General features: G+C 32.8%; 2 protein-coding genes across 3 annotated transcripts in view; one reads left to right on the forward strand and one right to left on the reverse strand.

Annotated features, from left to right (window-relative positions):
* The first annotated feature begins 246 nt into the window (after positions 1-246).
* Positions 247-7,861, forward strand: LOC106664015 (ethanolamine-phosphate phospho-lyase). The gene is made up of 9 exons (XM_014389360.2): positions 247-375; positions 1,740-1,858; positions 2,033-2,267; positions 2,526-2,616; positions 2,677-2,879; positions 2,935-3,056; positions 3,148-3,236; positions 3,292-3,536; positions 6,657-7,861. The coding sequence occupies exons 1-9, from the start codon at positions 314-316 to the stop codon at positions 6,799-6,801; spliced, it is 1,311 nt and encodes a 436-aa protein (XP_014244846.1). The 5' UTR covers positions 247-313; the 3' UTR covers positions 6,802-7,861.
* The window catches only part of LOC106664013 (choline O-acetyltransferase), a 74,305-nt gene continuing 62,688 nt past the window's right edge, over positions 7,562-19,178 (reverse strand). Inside the window, exons 3-12 of one of the 2 annotated variants that reach the window (XM_014389359.2) lie at positions 15,659-15,728; positions 15,497-15,599; positions 15,258-15,438; positions 15,032-15,203; positions 14,753-14,976; positions 14,477-14,694; positions 14,291-14,413; positions 14,070-14,232; positions 13,667-13,864; positions 7,562-10,118 (exon numbers count right to left, since the gene is read on the reverse strand). In XM_014389359.2, coding sequence (XP_014244845.2) covers positions 9,918-10,118; positions 13,667-13,864; positions 14,070-14,232; positions 14,291-14,413; positions 14,477-14,694; positions 14,753-14,976; positions 15,032-15,203; positions 15,258-15,438; positions 15,497-15,599; positions 15,659-15,728 — 1,653 coding nt within the window. In that variant the 3' untranslated portion in view covers positions 7,562-9,917. Of the gene's footprint in view, positions 10,119-13,666; positions 13,865-14,048; positions 14,233-14,290; positions 14,414-14,476; positions 14,695-14,752; positions 14,977-15,031; positions 15,204-15,257; positions 15,439-15,496; positions 15,600-15,658; positions 15,729-19,178 lie in introns of both variants that reach the window. The other variant, XM_014389358.2, reaches the window with a different exon arrangement.

The following is a 19,178-nucleotide window of genomic DNA, read 5'->3' on the forward strand; positions in this document are numbered from 1 at the left end:
TTAATAGATCTTTTAAAGGGAATTTTATCACCAGAAAATAGATAACTTATAGAGAACTTATAATTAATTACGTGGCTCCTTATTATCTAGCTTTATATTATTCTACTTTCAACAAAAGAATAGATTTTTTTTTTAAACTTCAGTTCACTTTTATCTCCTCTTATCTTGATTACTATTCAGAAAATAATCTCGCATCTCCCACTCTTCTCTTATATTCTTTATATAAGGAGAGGAAAAAATTTTTATGAGTACCAATCGTTTCCAATATTATTTATAAACAGGTTAGCATCGTTTTGATTCTCAACCGTAAACAATGGAAGCCCTGGAACAAATGCCAAAAAGTGATACAATAAAATTACGGAAAAGACATATTGGGTGAGTCGTAGTGAATAATCCATATATTTATTTAGTAATAAATAACTGACCGGATTATTTTAAATAATAATAAATATTAATTTTTTTATAAAAAAACAGGCTATATTAAAAGGAATATTAAGATTAATGTATGGTAGTAAGAAAAAAAAGAATAAAGAATGAAAAATTAAAAATAAAACATGTTTTGTATTGCATAAATTTGATTTATAATTTATTGTAATAAAACTCATGCCTAATCTTATCTCAGGGCAAGAAATGAAATAGAACTGTTTTCATGATAAATATATTTTTATGGTTTTATACCGTTACATATTAGATAATAATTTGTTTGGGAGCATAGTTTATATAGACATAACTTTTAATAAGATGATAAAAGTAAAAATTGTTTTTACCCAATTTTTATAATTTTGGAGCTTTTATATTATTTTTAAGTAGCTTTAATATCTTAACATTTTGTGTCAACTGTACAAAAATTATGACATTCATAATTTTGTAATTTTTTTTTTTTTTATTAAAAATATGTTGCTTTTTGAAATATCTCGTAGTTTTCTTTTTTTTTTTTTCCAATTTATTCTTACAATTCAAACTGCTTATAATTTGAGACAGCCTGTCAAGCATTAAAAAAAATTACAATTAATTAAGGTTTGTAGTTGAGATGAAAAAAAGTTAATGGCACGAGAGGGATTCGAACCCATGACCTTCGGCTAGATATGCTGCTGCTCTACCACCTGAGCTATCGTGACCTCGATGACCTCAGGTGGTAGAGCAGCGGCGTATCTAGCCGAAGGTCGTGGGTTCGAATCCCTCTCGTGCCATTAACTTTTTTTCATCTCAACTAAAAACCTTAATTAATTGTAATGATTTAATTGGTCAAGCGGACCACGAAATTAGTGAATTTAATTTAAAAAAATGTTTACAATAATTCAGGTGAAATTTCGTATGCTGAATACTCAAAATATATATCATAACCAAATATGAAATTCCCCTTGTTATTTCTTTCTTTCAGATAGGAAGATAATTAGATAAACTGTTCTGGCCTAGATTGACAAACAATAGGCATTATTTTTGTTCAAACAATCACGAAAATCACGTTTTTCATATTAAAAAAAATTAACAACTTTTATAAAAATAAAATGGATTTTTATGATGTTGCACATGCAAAGGTATAAAATAATATGAAATTTTATTGTGAAAAAATATGATTTTGCAAGTTAAATATTAGACCTTTTCTTTACGACCTGTGGCCAATATTTCTTTTATTTAACAAAGAAATGAGTGTTGATTATTTTTCAACTGATGTTCCAATGGCTGTAAAAATATATGGAATAGTGAACGAAATACCATTTTCATTTTTTTTTTTCCAGGGAATCATGTGAACTCTTTTTCCGTGCGAACCCTCTTAAAATTACGAGAGGCAAGGGGCAGTTCATGTATGATGAGAAAGGGGAGAAATATTTGGATTGTCTGAATAACGTGGCTCATGGTAAGCTCTTTCAACGAACGATATTTCAATATGACTTGTTTGTAATCTAATAGCAATAAACACACTATAATTAAAACAAAAATAATCAAAGATTTGTTATCGTCAGAACAATTTATCGATACATATAAATTCTTATCCGAATGAATTTGTATTTTTTTTTTTTTTTTGTTTTAGTTGGACATTGCGATGACACAGTAGTCAGGAAATCGGCAGAGCAAATGTCAATTTTGAACACTAACAACAGATTTCTGCATGACAATCTTGTACTCTGCGCTGAGAGGCTATCGAACACTTTCCCCGAGCATTTGTCAGTTTGCTTTTTCACAAATTCTGGATCTGAAGCAAATGATCTGGCCCTACGTATAGCCCGGGCATACACAAAACAACAGGATATCATATGCTTAGAATAGTTAGTAAATTAACAATTTGTTAATTAATTATAGGCAGTGGTTTTTTTAATTGATTAAAATTCAGTGTTAATTGCAAGTTGATTGTTTTGTAATGATTGTCTGGAGCTTGATTATTCCAGAGATTCTAAATATTTTTTTGACGTTTCACTTATCACAGCAGATTTACAGAATAAGGAAAAAATCCATAAATGTGTTTGAATTATCAGGGATAATAAAGGTAAAATTTATTTTAATTTCAATGTTTAATTTTTTTTTAGTGCATATCATGGACATTTAAGCTCATTGATTGATATTTCTCCGTATAAATTTAAAGCAGGGCAATTCCCAAAAAAAGAATGGGTCCATGTGGTATGTTTTTTTTTTAATTCTGTTCATATTAATTAATGCTAACAAATCTATTATTTTTAGGCGCCGATTCCTGATGCTTACAGGGGAAAATATTGTAACGAAAGTATTGAAACAATGGGTGGAAAATATGCCCAGGATGTAGCTGACATAATTAAAAACGCCGAAAATTCTGGCAGGAAGATTGCGGCATTTATTGCTGAGTCGGCACCCAGTTGCGCTGGACAGATCATCCTTCCGCCCAACTACCTGAAAAACGTGTACAAGTAGGTGATTCTTTTAAAACTCAATCATTAAATCTCACAATGTACGAAATATTAGACAAGTACATGCTGCCGGTGGGGTTTGCATAGCTGATGAAGTCCAAGTCGGATTCGGAAGAGTCGGCACAAATTATTGGGCATTTCAGGCGCAAGGGGTTGTACCTGATATTGTCACAGTTGGTATGATCATTTATTAAATGGTTTCTAATATTTATTACTTCATAGATTTCATTTTTCCTATACTGCTTCAGTTAAAAACAATATTTAATAGGCAAATCTATGGGCAATGGGCATCCTGTCGCTGCTGTTATCACAACAGATGAAATAGCTAAAAAAATCGACATAGAATATTTCAACACAGTACGTTTACAAATTTAAACATTTTGAGAATTTTATTAAAATAGGTATGTTATAGTTTGGAGGAAATCCTGTCTCTTGTGCAGCATCTCTTGCTGTCATGGAAGTCGTCGAGAGAGACAATTTAATGCGAAATGCTTACGAAGTTGGCAAATACGTGCTTGCTGGTTTGACAAAACTCAAAGAAAAACACTCTATAATTGGAGATGTGAGAGGCCATGGTTTATTTATTGGTATCGAGTTGGTATCTAATAGAGTTACAAAGGAGCCAGCAACTGAAAAAGCAAGACTTGTGGTCACCAGGTAGAGACATTCTGTATTATTTATTTCTCAATTATTAAAAAAAGTCTATATATTTTTAATTTGTATCAAACACAGCATTTTATTATTAATCTCTCATTGAAAGAAATAAGCAATAATAGGTCTCTTTTATTCTTAATTACTATGAAAAATAGCCACTACATTTTTACTATATGCTTTATGTCAAATATGGCATTTACTACTTTTGTTTTTATTACATAAAGCATGTTAAAAATATGTTCAAAAATAAATTGTTTCTATTTTTAGAACTCAAAAGGGAATATTGTACCATCGAACAGTGCCACAAGATGGTAAATATTGCACACCCGCAAGAATAAGATAGTAAGAAACTTACAAAGGGATTTTTTTCAAAAACACCAGCAGACCTCTGCTGTTTTGAACTCTCATTAAAAAAAATATAGGTTTTTTTTAAATATAAAGTATAACTCTAGGTTCTCAAACGAAACCGGGTGAACCGTATAAAAACTTTCAATTATTGGGAATGGATGGAAAAATTTAAAAAGGTGATATCTAGGTAGTTGGGGGCGTCGGTGGCTGCAACGGTTTAGGCATAAAAAAATAGGCGGTGCTCATCATTATAACGTAAAGGTCCTGATTTTGAATCAAACCCAACAAACTTACAAAAGGCTTTTTTCAAATTTTTCAAAAACAGCAGCAAACTGTGGGTTGATATGACCTCTGCTGTTGTGTACTCTCGTTAAAAAAAATCTAGGTTTTTTTTATATAAAGTATAACTCTGGCTCCTCCAACTTCTGATGAAACACAAAGCTGAAACAAATTTGAGTAGCATCGGTGATTATAGCCAGATCCAGTTTATGAACTGCCGATTCAACATGTGTTCACCGACCCACTATCAACTCTCGCTTTTTTGTCATCCTCTTTGATTTGTTTTCAGAACTATACTAGTTTCACTTTTTGTACATGATGGTTCTATTCACAGATTTGTGACAACTATCTCGACTTCAAGCATTAAATGTTCATCATCAGTAAATTCACTAATTTCGTGGTCCGCTTGACCAATTAATATATTACAATTAATTAAGTTTTTTAGTTGAGATAAAAAAGTCAATGGCACGAGCGGGATTCAAAATGGCAAAAAGGAGGGAAAATTCAAAAAGGTGGGGTTGAGATGGGAAGTTAGTGTCCGAGTGGATTGAGGTCACGATAGCTCAAGTGGTAGAGCAACGGCGTATCAAGCCGAAGATCGTGGGTTCGAATCCCGCTCGTGCCATTGACTTTTTTATCTCAACTAAAAACCTTAATTAATTGTAGTTCATCATCAGGTTGAAGCAGTTACAAACACGTCTCTCAACATGAATCGCTGATCCACCACCAACACAGTGTCAAGAGATGAGTTTGTAACTCCTTCAACCTGATGATGACTCCTCGACTAGTTTTTTCTTTCAAGCCTTGGAGACAGTTTGTTAGCTTTCTTTAAGTCTAAAGCTATATCATTTTCTGATTGGACGTTTACCAAAATAAAATTCTTATTGAAAAATCCTTCTTGTTGACGATGAAAGCATTTTTTACACCAATGATTCATTTTTAAAACATTTGTCCTATTATTGAAAAAATTTTCATCCCCTCTAAGACAATGACCTCTCAAAAAACCAAACTTTTAGTTTAATTTTACCAAAACTAATATTAATTTTCTTTTTCTTGACTTCACTACTCAAACTTGAATACATTTAATTTTATCTATTTATAATATTTTTATACACCCATGCTTTCCTCTTGATTGTCTCAACAACATTTTGGTCCTCCGGGCCGGATATAATACAAAAGTTAATTATTGCATAGCAAGTGAGTGACTTAGGCATTTAACACATTCAGTGCTGAACTAGCCCAACCTGCATGCGGGTCTTGATGTGTAACATTTTTAGGAAAAGGGAATTTTTCCATGCACGAGCAAGAAAATTGAATAAGCAGACTGTACTGAACGTGTTTTCCTTTTCCAAATTAAAAATCAATTACTTCAGATTTTATCCATGTATTGAAACACCTATCATCCCATTAATTCAGGCAATATTCAACCATCGAACAGTGCCACAAGGTGGTAAATATTGTATACTCGCAAGAATGCTGTGAAAATTGACAGGCATTTTTTGATTGTAACATTTGAACTCACTTTGGAAACTCAAGGACATCAATCCATTTATTATTTCATTTTAGAATCCTATTGGTACAAACAAGTAGGAATGGGGTGTCCTTCTCCCACCAACTTTGCCAAAGTGGATGTTCAACAGGGCAACATTTTTGGTTCCATTCTCTATCCAGTATACACTGCAGACTATCAATACCAATACAGTATTCAAGATACCATCTTCCTTTCAGCATCCCCAGACCCAGTAGTGGCCTTAAGAAACCTCCAGGACCATCGCTTCTGATTCAAAGAATGGTTCAAGAAAAAAACGATCAGACGCAACGAAACCAAATCTCAGCAACAATTAACCTCAACATCACCTCTCTTCCAATCTATGTTTCTCTTTCAGTAACCAATGTCGTATGCTATTTGTGACTACATCAACAAAAGACTTACTACAGAATAAAGCTAGGTCAACCAAGCGGTCAAACCTCCAAAGAATTCAGTCATCTCCAGTCCAAAAACTTTTGAACCATTGCCTAAGCTTGTTTAGTATCCAACCTTACTATCCAGGCCTTAAATCCCCCCAAGTAGGTGCAGGTTCTTGCAACAAGGTCAGGAACAACACAAGCAAGATCCTACTCCAACTGGCAAGGCTATGGAGGCTGATTAACAACCTGAAGCTGGCCAGCGAGTTACAAAAACAGGCACAATAAATCTACTCAGGTCGAGAAGGCCTTGTGGCCACTTCTTTTATCCCTATTCTTATCTCTAAGTCCCCCCCCCATACAAACTGCAGGAAGTCGACAGATGCCTCTATAAAACCCTGGACCCTAACACAACCCCCTAGTCTCGAAATCTCTCGACAGATCCATAAAGCACCAATGGCCTCACAATTTCCTCCCTGGCAAAAAAAAAAAAAAAAAGTGAATAGTGCTAGAAATGTTATTAATGGATTATTTCTCCACTCCTATTATATAAGTTGTTTCTATATAATTATATTTTCAATTTTTTTGCAGGTTGAGAGAACTACGCATCCTGCTAAGCACTGATGGCCCCTATCGCAATGTGCTCAAGTTCAAGCCACCCATGGTATTTACAAAGGGAGATGGCGATCACTTAATATCTACGTTGGACAAAGCGCTTTCTGAAATCAACAGCTAAAATTATAAATTGCTTAAACATCCAAAAATTTCTAGTTTTAACATTACATTTTTTTAAATTTCACTTTGCTGTACTTTTCGCATATTGCGATTTAATTATTCAGAAAGTGGTGACATAAATATAAACAGTGGATTTACCTGACATCAAAACATTTATTGAATAGTACAAACTGGTTTGACAACAATAACATGAACACATAAACATGTTTTAAAAGACATGGTACAATTTCTTCGATGAATTCCTACTAAAATTTGGTTATTTAAAAAACACTGGAATGGTCATACTTTGAATTAAACATTACTAGTTTATTAAATAACACTTTAAATGAGTTTTTATTTTAAACATTGAAATATGAATAATGTTATAAGTAGGAATCTGGTTCGTTTCACTTTCATTGAAATAAATATTAAAAAAAAGTTTATTTTCAGACTTACTATAACCTGTGAGTCCTCTTTGATCAGCCTTTCCTACTCACAGAGTAACGACATATAAGAAATATTTTTAATGTTTACTAACACGCATTAATTTTCAGATAAATTGCACCTACTACACTTTAGATATATTTTTTTTTATGTTAATAAACCCATAAATTGATATGTATTTTTTTCAAAAATGCAATACTGTAATATATTTTTACTATTAGAATAATGATTAGAGTAAATGTACATATTATTAGATTTTTTTTTCATTTAAAACAAAAATTGTTTTACTTTAACACAATAAATTATCAAGGGTAAATACACTAATCTAAGCATTTATCTTTTTTTTTTTTAATATTCTATGTATGATACTTGTTAGTTAAGGGAATAATTCACACCAAAGGCAATCATAATTTCTGAGCAATTGTCAAAGCATTACAGTGCGGGATTTTTATTTTTATTTTGTTACATCAATTTTCTCCATACGAATTTGTTTATCATTAAATTTATGGGCAGTTTTCCACATTGGACAAGAAATACTGTGTGGGCCTCACTACAGAGTGAGAGTTACTTCTAACTATAACTTTTTTTTTAAACATTTCTATTTTCAAAGTTGAAAATCTTGCGTTCAGCAAAAAAAACAAAACGAACGAAATATATAGAAAACGCAAAAAACATTTAGACATGAAAACACGCAAAAAATTACAGTATTTTATATAATAATGTAAGGCTCAATTTTTTTTTATTATTATAGAAAAACAATTATACTTGGATGTTACATTTCAGATACGATATATGATGATATTAAAAATATTAATCTTTTAACCTAATGATTATTTATAAATCATGACTGGTGTCTCACGATCTTTAAATAATCATTAAGTAACTGTCACTAAATACTACACAATTTAACCTAATGTTAATTATTAACTATACACTTGATATTTTATTGAGGCGATAAAATATTTTAATAAAACTATCTCGCAAAGCTTTCTTTTCTAATATCGTATTGTATAATGATATGTATTATATATTATGTTAATTATCCTATAAAATACATTTTTTTTGTACCGATTTTATTATTGAATTTTTTTTTAAATTACGTTATAAAAGAAAAAAAATAATAAACATAGTTTCTTTAATTTTACTCTGTTTAGAAAATATTCTTTAATCCACTTATATTATTTACATATTTATAATTGAACTATGACAAAATTAAACATTTTGCAAAATAAATAAGTGAATTAAAGGAAAATTGAAGTCAAGATTTTAAAATGACAGTCATGATTAATTACTGCATTAGAGAAAAAACAGAGATCATTTTACACCAATTATCAAAATTACTAGCAAAAATTAATAAATATCTCCACTAATTTTTAACAATGGAATAATAGAACAATTTTATTGATAAATAGATTAATAAATATTAAATATTTATCTTTTATCAATAATGGCTGCATGTATGCTGGATTAAAGGATTTATGAACATTAAATTGCGTTTATTTTAAATGCAGTTCATTTTAAAATAAAAAGAATGTTATGAGCATTTATTTTTTATGCATTATTTGAAACAAAAAGAACATAAACTCTGTACTGGTGACTTATCTATGAAGTAAATACAATATACGATTTTTTTTAAATGTGAAAAACACTCAAATTAACTCTTTCTCACAGCAAACATTCAATTTTGGTTATAATAGTCAATGATATGTATCATTTCCTTAATACTATTGAGTAATTATTACACTCTTGACTAAAGTACTATTGCTAATACACGTGCAATCTGCCTAAACAGCGTCTATTCTATAGTTTCTAACAGCACACACATTTCGGTGCTTGGGTTTTTCCTCGTGAAAACTATTGCGATGTGACAAGCTTTCACATCAGCTGCGGGCAAAGATAATTCACAAAATAAATCTAACGTAAATAAAAAATAAAACTATGAAATGTCATAACTTTTGAACGATAAATACTTTAAACTTGAACGAATAAAAAATCTCTCTATTTATAACAACAGGATTATTAATTACTGTATTACATCTAATACCACTCTGGTAGGGCAAATTTCATGATTAATATATTAATAAAATAATCAGATTCTATTTTATGATATGTTTACGTTAATTTATCACGAAATGAACCTTCTTTTTTGTTAGCTCTTAACATCTAATTGTCTTATATTCCTAATGATATGTTTCTTGATATGTATTGTTTCTTGGTCACATTTACATTATGTAAATGTTAATCCAATAAAAACAAAAAATAATATAAACAATAATGTTAACATTTATATTTCCAAAATATATATATAGATTGTAAATTTCTCAACACTTCTAAAAATTTTATTTATCAAGCAATAAACTCTTTATAAAGATAACAAGAGAATAATTAAAAACTTGTCTGGTAACGTAACAATCACAGAAGTAATACACTACATTTCCCTTAACACAAAAAAGAAAAAAAAATTGCACGGAATTTTATGCAATTTTTATTTAAAAAAAAAACAAAAAATTGCCATTGTTTAAAACCTACAATAAGTATGATATTGTCACATTGAGGTTAATAAAATATAAAAAAAAAAGCGATTTGTTTTGTATAAAGCTTAAACAATAGCAATCCCGTACGACGAGCAGACTTCGTTCGATCATGATTACATTTCAAAAAGGGTTAGAATGTTTAAAAAGGCCTTTGGTTAATTTAAGTCCTGGTCTGCAATAAAGTTTGCATCGAGTTGAGACTCTCTTCAAGGCTTTGCGCGAATCTGGGCGTACTGGTGAGTTCCGAAAAATAGAAAGCAGACAGACAGAATATCACAGAATCGTCTAAGATGTTATAAGAAGCGCCGTAGCCATCTGGAACAACTGGTCCATATCCCATGAAACCAACTTTTGTAGCCACCTAAAAATTTAAAAATGTGTAACTTAAAATATTATTAATTTAAAAAATGCTAGATTACTAGAAGGAAAAAAAGACAAACTGAACTAAAAAACAAATAAAAATAAAGTAGACAGGTCCAGACAACATCAAACTAAACTGCGTGAACCTTATAAAAACTTCACTATTTTTTGTGGTCCGCTTGACCAATTAATAACTTTCAATTAATTAAGGTTTTTTAAGTTGAGATAAAAAAGTCAGTGTCACGAGTGGGATTCGAACCCACGACCTTTGGCTTGATACGCCGCTACTCTACCACTTGGGCTATCGTCACCTTCTATTCAAAAAGGTGGGGTTGAGATGGGAAGTTAGTGCCTGAAGATATCGAGGTCACGATAGCTTGTGGTAGAGTAGCGGCATATCAAGCCGAAGGCCGTGGGTTCAAATCCCACTCGTGACACTTTTTTATCTCAACTTAAAAAAACCTTAATTAATTGAATATTATAAAAACTTTCAATTATTGGGAATGGATGGAAAAATTTAAAATGGTGATATATAGGTAGTTGGGGGCGTCGGTGGCTGCAACGGTTTAGGCATAAAAAAATAGGCGGTGCTCATCAGTATAAGGTAAAGGTCCTGATTTTGAATCAAGCCCTGCATTCAAACGCAACAAACTTACAAAGGGCTTTTTTCAAATTTTTCAAAAACAGCAGCAAATTCAGGGTTGATATGACCTCTGCTGTTGTGAACTCTCGTTAAAAAAAATTTAGGTTTTTTTATATAAAGTATAACTCTGGGTCCTCAAATGAAACCGGGTGAACCTTATAAAAACTTTCAATTATTGGGAATGGATGGAAAAATTTAAAATGGTGATATATACGTAGTTGGGGGCGTCGGTGGCTGCAACGGTTTAGGCACAAAAAATAGGCAGTGCTCATCATTATAAGGTAAAGGTCCTGATTTTGAATCAAGCCCTGCATTCAAACCCAACAAACTTACAAAGGGCTTTTTTTCAAATTTTTCAAAAACCAGCAAATTGAGGGTTGATATGACCTCCGCTGTTGTGAACTCTCATTAAAAAAAATCTAGGTTTTTTTTATATAAAGTATAACTCTGGCTCCTCCAACTTCTAAAGAAACACAAAGCTGAAACAAATTTGAGTAGCATCGGTGAGTATAGCCAGATCCAGTTTATGACCTGCTGATTCAACATGTGTTCTCCGATCCACTATCAACTCTGGCTTTTTTGTCACCCTCTTGGATTTGTTTTCAGAACTATACTAGTTTCACTTTTTGTACATGATGGTTCTATTCATAGATTTGTTGTTTACAACTTTCTGAACTTCAAGCATTAAAAGTTCATCATCAGGTTGAAGCAGTTACAAACACGTCTTTCAACATGAATCGCCGATCGACCATCAACGCAGTGTCAAGAGTTGTGCTTGTAACTCCTTCAACCTGATGATGACCCCGTAATTTCTCTATTAGTTTTTTCTTTCAATTTTTTCAAAATGAAATTCTTAATTGAAAAATCCTTCTTGTTGATGATGAAAACTTTTTTTACACCAATGATACATTTTTAAAACAGATTTGTCTTATTATTGAAAAAAAATTCATCCCCTTCTAAGACAATAACCTCTCAAAAAAAAATCAAACTTTTAGTTGAGTTTTTTACCAAAACTAGTCATATTTATTGCATTTTCTTTTTTTTTTTCAATTTCTTGGTCTTGTTTTCCTTCATTATCGAGTCAATTTTGTTCGAGATAATATGAAGGTCTTCTCATTTTAGTAGCATGCTAATTTAATTTTTTTGCATCCAGTAATGAATGTAACTCTTTAGCAACAGTGTTTAGCATGATGTATGCTCCATAGAGCAAGCGATCATGCTAGGATTCGAAGTTAGTTCGTAGTTATCCACATTTTGCAAAACTTGTTTGCCTCTTTTTCTCTTATAGTTCTTCTTTTTTATAAAAATTTTCTTCTCGTTTATGCTCAGTAAACAAGTTTTATTTTAGTTGCATAAAAGGGAGTTTATGTTGATCAATGAATCAAGGAACATTTAGACTTTCCTCAGGGCCCTGTTGGGCATTCTTCGAATATCGCATAATATGGACTTCACTACTCAAACTTGAATACGTTTAATTTGATCTATTTATAATATATTTATACACCCATGCTTTCCTCTTGATTGTCTCGATATTTCTAGTTCATAACATTTTGGTCCTCCGGGCCGGATGTAATACAAAAGTTAATTATTGTATAATAAATGAGTGACTTAGGCGTTTAACACATTCAGTGCTGAACTAGCCCAACCTGCATGCGGGTCTTGATGTGTAACATTTTTAGGAAAAAGGAATTTTTCCATGCAGGAGGGAGAAAATTGAATAATCAGACTGTACTGAACATGTTTTTCTTTTCCAAATTAAAAATCAATTAATCGATTCTTTTATAGTTCTTTTTTTATATTTATATTCTATTGGTTTACTTTAGTAAAATTTTCTTTTGAATTGTTCACTTTGAAACAACCCTTTTACCAGATGGGAAAAAAGAGTTGTACATTATATAATTTATACCTGTCAATGATAAATAGTTTTCAATGATATTATTTGCTAATGAGAGGTTTGTATTTTTGTTCTAAAAGTCTGAGCCTGCCATTGAATAAAGCGTATTAAACCATTCTTAATAAATGAGACATTTGGGATTTGGGAAAGTAGGTCAGCCATGACAGAAGCTAATGATGATCTTTCCTTTGTCAAGTTTAACCAAAAATTAAAAAAAAAAATCAATTTTTTATCATACAAATCATCGTTAATATGACCACACTCATCGACTACCCGGGCCAACCGAACTAGAGGAGTTCACGAAACAAATCGAAGAGATTGGCAAAATAGCCATAGTTAATTAAAAATAAAAAAAAAAATCTTCTGGAATGATATCTAGGTACAAACAAAATCAATAATTTTCAATAACAAACGGTTTCCTTTCTATTTTTTATGACACCGAGACAGGAAGTAATGCAAAAGACCTGCACCATTCTGGATGCAAATTCAATAAAAATCAAGGCAATGGAGAAAGTTTTGTACATCTCATAAAATGGTTATGTGCTGACATACAGAATTTCCATTTTTTTTTAAAAAGTGTAATAAGTTAATAAATCTATATTTATTGATGGGGTGTCAGTGGCCACAACGGTTTATGCATTGACACGGCGCTCATCACTGTAAGTTAAAGGTCCTGGGTTCGAATCCAGCGGCCATGCATTTGAGCCAGACTTACTTACAAATGGGATTTTTTTTCAAAAACACTGGCACCCCAAGGGTCGATATAACCTCTGCTGTTGCGAACCCTTGTAAAAAAAATCAATAAAATATATTTATTGATGATAGATAAGGTGGAGTATAGAATCGTATAGAAATTATTTGCCTGAGTGATATAAAAGATATAAAATTAATAAGAATCTAATAATTAATAGACAATTTTATACAACTTTTTGTTTTTAACAAACAAATTCTAAATGAAAAACCGCTCTTTATTTAGATTTTTTATTATATTTTAATTTAAAAAAATAATTACCTGGCTTGTTGATAAAGCAAAATGGTTAAATTTTTTATATGATTCATCATTGAATAATGTCATTGGGACGTTCATCAGCTGCGATTGCTCTCTAAGGCCCAGCATGTGATTGTCGATGCCCTGGCCAAGTATATTTTCGATCATAATATCTGTCTGTTTTTTAGCCGCTGTGTCAAATAGCATCAGCTTTTCGGCATCCTGTGTGCAAAAAAGATGTTAACGACGTAGTTTTATGCTTAACTGGGCTGTTATGTAAAATGAAATGTAGGGAAAAATTAGGATAACTTAAGGTACATGCTTAAACAAAGATTATGATTAAATTTATGAAATGGAGGAACTAGAGCCTACCTACTTAATGCAAAAGCTTTATTTAAATACATACTGTAACGAGGCTAAACGTAACTCTTTTAGTCGGGATTAAAGGATCTCCTGTTTCTTCTGGTTGTGTCATCGCCGATACCCACTGATATGCTTCCCATGTCGCTGACCTAATATTGTCCACTCGTCCTTTCCAGAATCTTCTAATTGATGCACTTTCATACGTAGATGTTAATTTACCGTATAATCTGCAATTTCAATTATAATTATTTCAGGAATGGAAAATTTTCTAGTGATTTAACCAACTTGTAGTAGGCCAGTTGTAGTGCCATTTGGATATAGGCGTCCGGACTCATTTTGCAAGATTTGATAAAGTTCTTTCCATAACCGTCGAATCGATAAACATAAAAATCTAAATCTTCTATCATGCTAAAATTAAAAAATACATTAAAGATAATTATAATATGCATAATTAAATTTTAAATAACATACTTATCAATTGAACGGGCAGCTTCATTTATTATCTTTGTAAGGAATGGTGGCTCAGTCCAATGAAGTTCTTGCAAAGCAGTGCTCATCGGCGTAAGAGGCTCTTCAGATAAATTAGAGCAATTTTCTAAAATATTTTCAATTACACCAATGAGAGCTACAGCTTCAGAAGGGGAATGTTCATAACATAGGCCATTCACGCCATCTACTCCGATAACAATCTGAAACAAAACAAAGTTTTATTAAGACAGATTTAAAAAAAAAAAATTAAAAACTTACTTGAATTGTTTTGTCAAACCACCGATTTGGTGTGTTGCTTTGAGACCCGCCACCGTGTAGCATTTGATGTGCCATGCTGGTCTCATCACGCAGTCCAGAAACCATGCCTTTTCCACCCCGTCCACATCCCCTCCTTTGAAATTTATCCCCTAATGACTTTTGGTCCAAGCACAGAATCCCCAAACTTTGCTCAATCAACTGGAAGCTTTTGCGATTCTCTTCGTCTATAAGAAAAATATAAATAGATAAAAGAATATTTTGCGTATCGAAGGGGTTTACATTGCGCAAGAGCTTCTCTATTCTCTGCCCAGATGTTTCTAGGTTGAGAAGTTAAAAGGCCAATAGCTGATACTTTCGTGTCAGTACTGCTTTCTAAAACTTGTAGTATGTGCCCTGCTATTTCATCTTCAGTTAAAGTAGTACCACCCTTTCTGAGATAGACTGCATAAAACTAAACCATACATTTATGTAAATATGTTTTATGTAACGACCAGCCGTAACTTACTTTGTTTTGGCAGGCTAAAATCACATGCTGGTCTAGTCTAGGGCCATCCGGCTCAGTGTTGATCAGTGTGTCACAGTCAATTCCAGGCAATCGGTAAGAAGTCATTAATCTGTAATGCTGGGCCATACACAAAGGCTGTCCTTTTTCCCGGCTGGTCGCTTTTTCAATCGGAATCTCCCTTCTACATAAAAACCAACGGTACAATAATATTTCCAGTTCAATTTATCGCAATATCAAACCTGTCTAATTTATCCTTATACTGTGACAATTGTGATATAATTCTTGCACCGTATCTCGCTATGTCGGTAAAACCTCTGAATTGTCTCGGTGGAAATACCATTCCTTTATATAACAACGCAAGATTAGTTTATTCCCATGAATTTATACATTATGGAACATACCGGGATTTACGTTGATGGGGAGGCAAAGGCGGACTCCCATATACATATCCTTCAACCACCAGTCGTATACCTAAAACACTTCCTATAATTATTTTGAACAATAAAACTGTATTGTTTAAAAAAATTAGTTATGAACCATTTGAAAATCAATCAAGCAGAAAATAAAGTTCAGCACTTCAAATACAATTTCTTCATGGCTATCACTGTATGAGACAAGGCAAAAATATATATATAAAAAATACAATTATTGCAAAATAACACAAAAAAAAGTTATTTAGTAATATTTGTGTGAATAATAAACTCATTTGAAACGGAAGAAACAAAAACATTAAATATTACATAAATAACAGCATGTGAAGACAAATTTTGATAATTGACTTCAGCCTGTAGTTTGTATTCGCATGGAGACGTTAATTAATTAAAATTAGTAATTGATACATCACTGAACTTAATTATCAGTAGGTGATAAATGTGTTTTTAATATAGTTCAGTTTACGTCAAAGGACTGTTCATCTCAGGCTTGATTATTAGGTTATTGATTGATTTATATGGGTTCAATTCTCCAGATATATGCATATGCGTACACATATCTGCATAATCAAACCGGCCGTATCTCCGACGGTGTTTCGGTAGTTTGAGGTCAGACCTACCACAGCTGAATTTAGGTTATAAACAACAAGGACATTTCAGCTCGCAATGCAGTTTTAACCTAGACACACTTGTTCATTTTTAAATGCATTCTTTCTTATTTACATATCATTAACTCAAGTAACCTTTACAGTTATAATCAACTACAATTACACTTAGTTTAATTGATTGACTTGATAGTTCACTAACAATTCTCTTGTATTACACATTCACGCTTATAAATACATTCTCACAAAACAGTTAACGCAGAATACATCCAAACTTGATTTATATACCCTGTTATATGTTATATATGTACGATATACCCCAATTTTCTTTCAAAATTCAAAGATTCACTGCTCAAGAACAATTCTTATATTGGGTGTCAATCCCATGTGCTCTTTGTTTAGAGTCAAGGAATGACCTACAACTAAGTTGGACAAATTGAGCAACTTTGGGCACAAGTGCCAACCGCAGCCTGATTCCGAGTCGAGTAATGATGATTTTCACTTGATAAATAGTAGTAATTTTCACCGATTTTGAAGGGATAAGTGTCCCAGAGGCATCAGTTGCGACTACACAGCTTGACTATATATAACCTCGATACCATAGGCTTCACCCATTGTCCCAATAACTTGACATGAACAATGAAAACTCTAGAAAGACCAAACATACCGAAAAATATCTAAAAAAGTAGTAATTTTTTCCGATTTTGAAGTGATAAGTGTCCCAGAGGCATCAGTTGTGCCTACACAGCTCGACTATATATCCTCGATACCATTGGCTTCACCCATTGTCACCATGACTTGACATGAACAATGAAAACTCTAGAAAGACCAAATATACCGAAAAATATCTAAAAAGTAGTACTTTTCACCAATTTTGAAGGGATAAGTGTCCCAGAGGCATCAGTTGAGACTACACAGCTTGACTATATATAACCTCGATACTATTGGCTTCACCCATTATCCCAATAACTTGACATGAACAATGAAAACTCTAGAAAGACCAAACATACTGAAAAATATCTAAAAATTAGTAGTTTTCACCGATTTTGAAGGGATAAGTGTCCCAGAGGCATCAGTTGTGCCTACACAGCTCGACTATATATCCTCGATACCATTGGCTTCACCCATTGTCCCCATGACTTCACATGAACAATGAAAACTATAGAAAGACCAAACATACCAAAAAATATCTAAAAATTAGTAGTTTTCACCGATTTTGAAGGGATAAGTGCCCAAGAGGTATCAGTTGGGACTACACAGCTCGACTATATATGCCCTCGTTACCATTGGCTTCACCCATTGTCCCAATAAGGAACGGATATAATTACTGCAACATCGCTGCGATTGTATAGAAATAGTTTAGCACTAGGTTACATACCACAGACATGGCATAGGGCAAAGGTGGTTTTTATTCCAAAAGTGGGGAAAAGAGACCCTACATTACCTAAATCCTACAGAATCAGTTTAACATCCTTTCTATTAAAGACCCTTGAAAAGCTGATAGACAACCATATAAGTACGACAGCACTTGTAGACAAGCCTCTCCATTATTGTTAGCATGCATACAGAGCAGGAACTGCACCGTACCAGCTAACTAGTGACCTAAAGGAAACACTGGAAACAAAGGAAATAGCAATCTGCGCATTTCTCGATATTGAGGGAGCTTTCGACAATGCATCTCATGTATCAATGAAGGCCTCCGTGGGGAAAAAACACATAGACCAAACCACATCTAGATGGATTGGAGAACTGCTAAGAACTAGAATAGCTGAAACAAATATAGGAACAGACACTATAGAAGTTAGCACAACCAAGGGATTTCCTCAAGGAGGGGTACTGTCACCTCTTCTATGGAGCCTAACAGTTGATGAACTGCTTGAGACCCTGGATCATTCAGGAATAAAATGTCAGGGAATGCGGGTGACATAGACTGCCAGGGGAAAATTCGAGGAAACTCTCTGCGATATAATCCAAGAGGGACTAAAAATCACAGAAGAATGGTGTAAAACCGCAGACTTGGGATCAACCCCAATAAAACAACTATAGTCGCTTTTACACGGAAAAGGAAACTTGATCACATGAGGGAAATAACACTCAATAACACCGTGATAGAAATCAAAAATGAAGTCAAATATCTGGGCATCACACTAGACAAAACAGTAACATTTAAGAAACACATCAGCTCTACCATCATGAAGGCGACACGAGCAGAAGTATAGCAGGAAGAAACTGGGGATGCAGACCGGAAACCCTGTTATGGATGTACACCATGATAGTAAGACATTTACTCACATACGGATAGCCTGGGCTGATAAAGCAGAACAAGTAACTAAAAGAAAAGAACTCGCACAACAGACTATATATATCCTCGATACCATTGGCTTCACCATTTTTCCAATAACTTGACTTGAACAATGAAAACTCTAGAAAGACCAAATATATCGAAAAAATATCTAAAAAGTAGTAGCTTTCATCGATTTTCCACGGGATAAATATCCCAGAGGCATCAGTTGCGACTTGTCACAACTCACCTGAATGAAGAGCCATAAATAAAACTTAAATAGAAATCTGCAGAAAGAAGTGGAGCTTAGGCAGATCCAAGCAATCATGTAATGCTGGTAAAATTAAGAGGACGTGAAAATAAATTGCTTAATTTGATTATTTTTATGGCAAACTTTGAGGTAAAATTGAATGCTGATTGGCAGTAATACAATGATGAAATGTCATTTAACATGGATTGAACTTTATTAATAGCTTTCAAATAATTAAGGTTTTTAGTTGAGATAAAAAAGTAAGTGTCACCAGCGGGATTCGAACCCACGACCTTCGGCTTCTATTGAAAAATGACAAAAAGGAGGGAAAATTCAAAAGGTGTGGTTGAGATG

Source organism: Cimex lectularius, unplaced genomic scaffold (assembly GCF_000648675.2).
Source record: "Cimex lectularius strain Harlan isolate CLEC.00 unplaced genomic scaffold, Clec_2.1 scaffold26, whole genome shotgun sequence".
Lineage (NCBI taxonomy): Eukaryota > Metazoa > Arthropoda > Insecta > Hemiptera > Cimicidae > Cimex > Cimex lectularius.

What these genes read in the sequence shown, in the direction of transcription:
- LOC106664015 (XM_014389360.2), top strand. Translation starts at nt 314, where the DNA reads ATGGAAGCCCTGGAACAAATGCCAAAAAGTGATACAATAAAATTACGG. An exon ending in ACATAGAATATTTCAACACA is followed by an intron (nt 3,237 to 3,291) that starts GTACGTTTACAA and finishes GGTATGTTATAG; the next exon opens with TTTGGAGGAAATCCTGTCTC. An exon ending in GCAAGACTTGTGGTCACCAG is followed by an intron (nt 3,537 to 6,656) that starts GTAGAGACATTC and finishes ATTTTTTTGCAG; the next exon opens with GTTGAGAGAACTACGCATCC.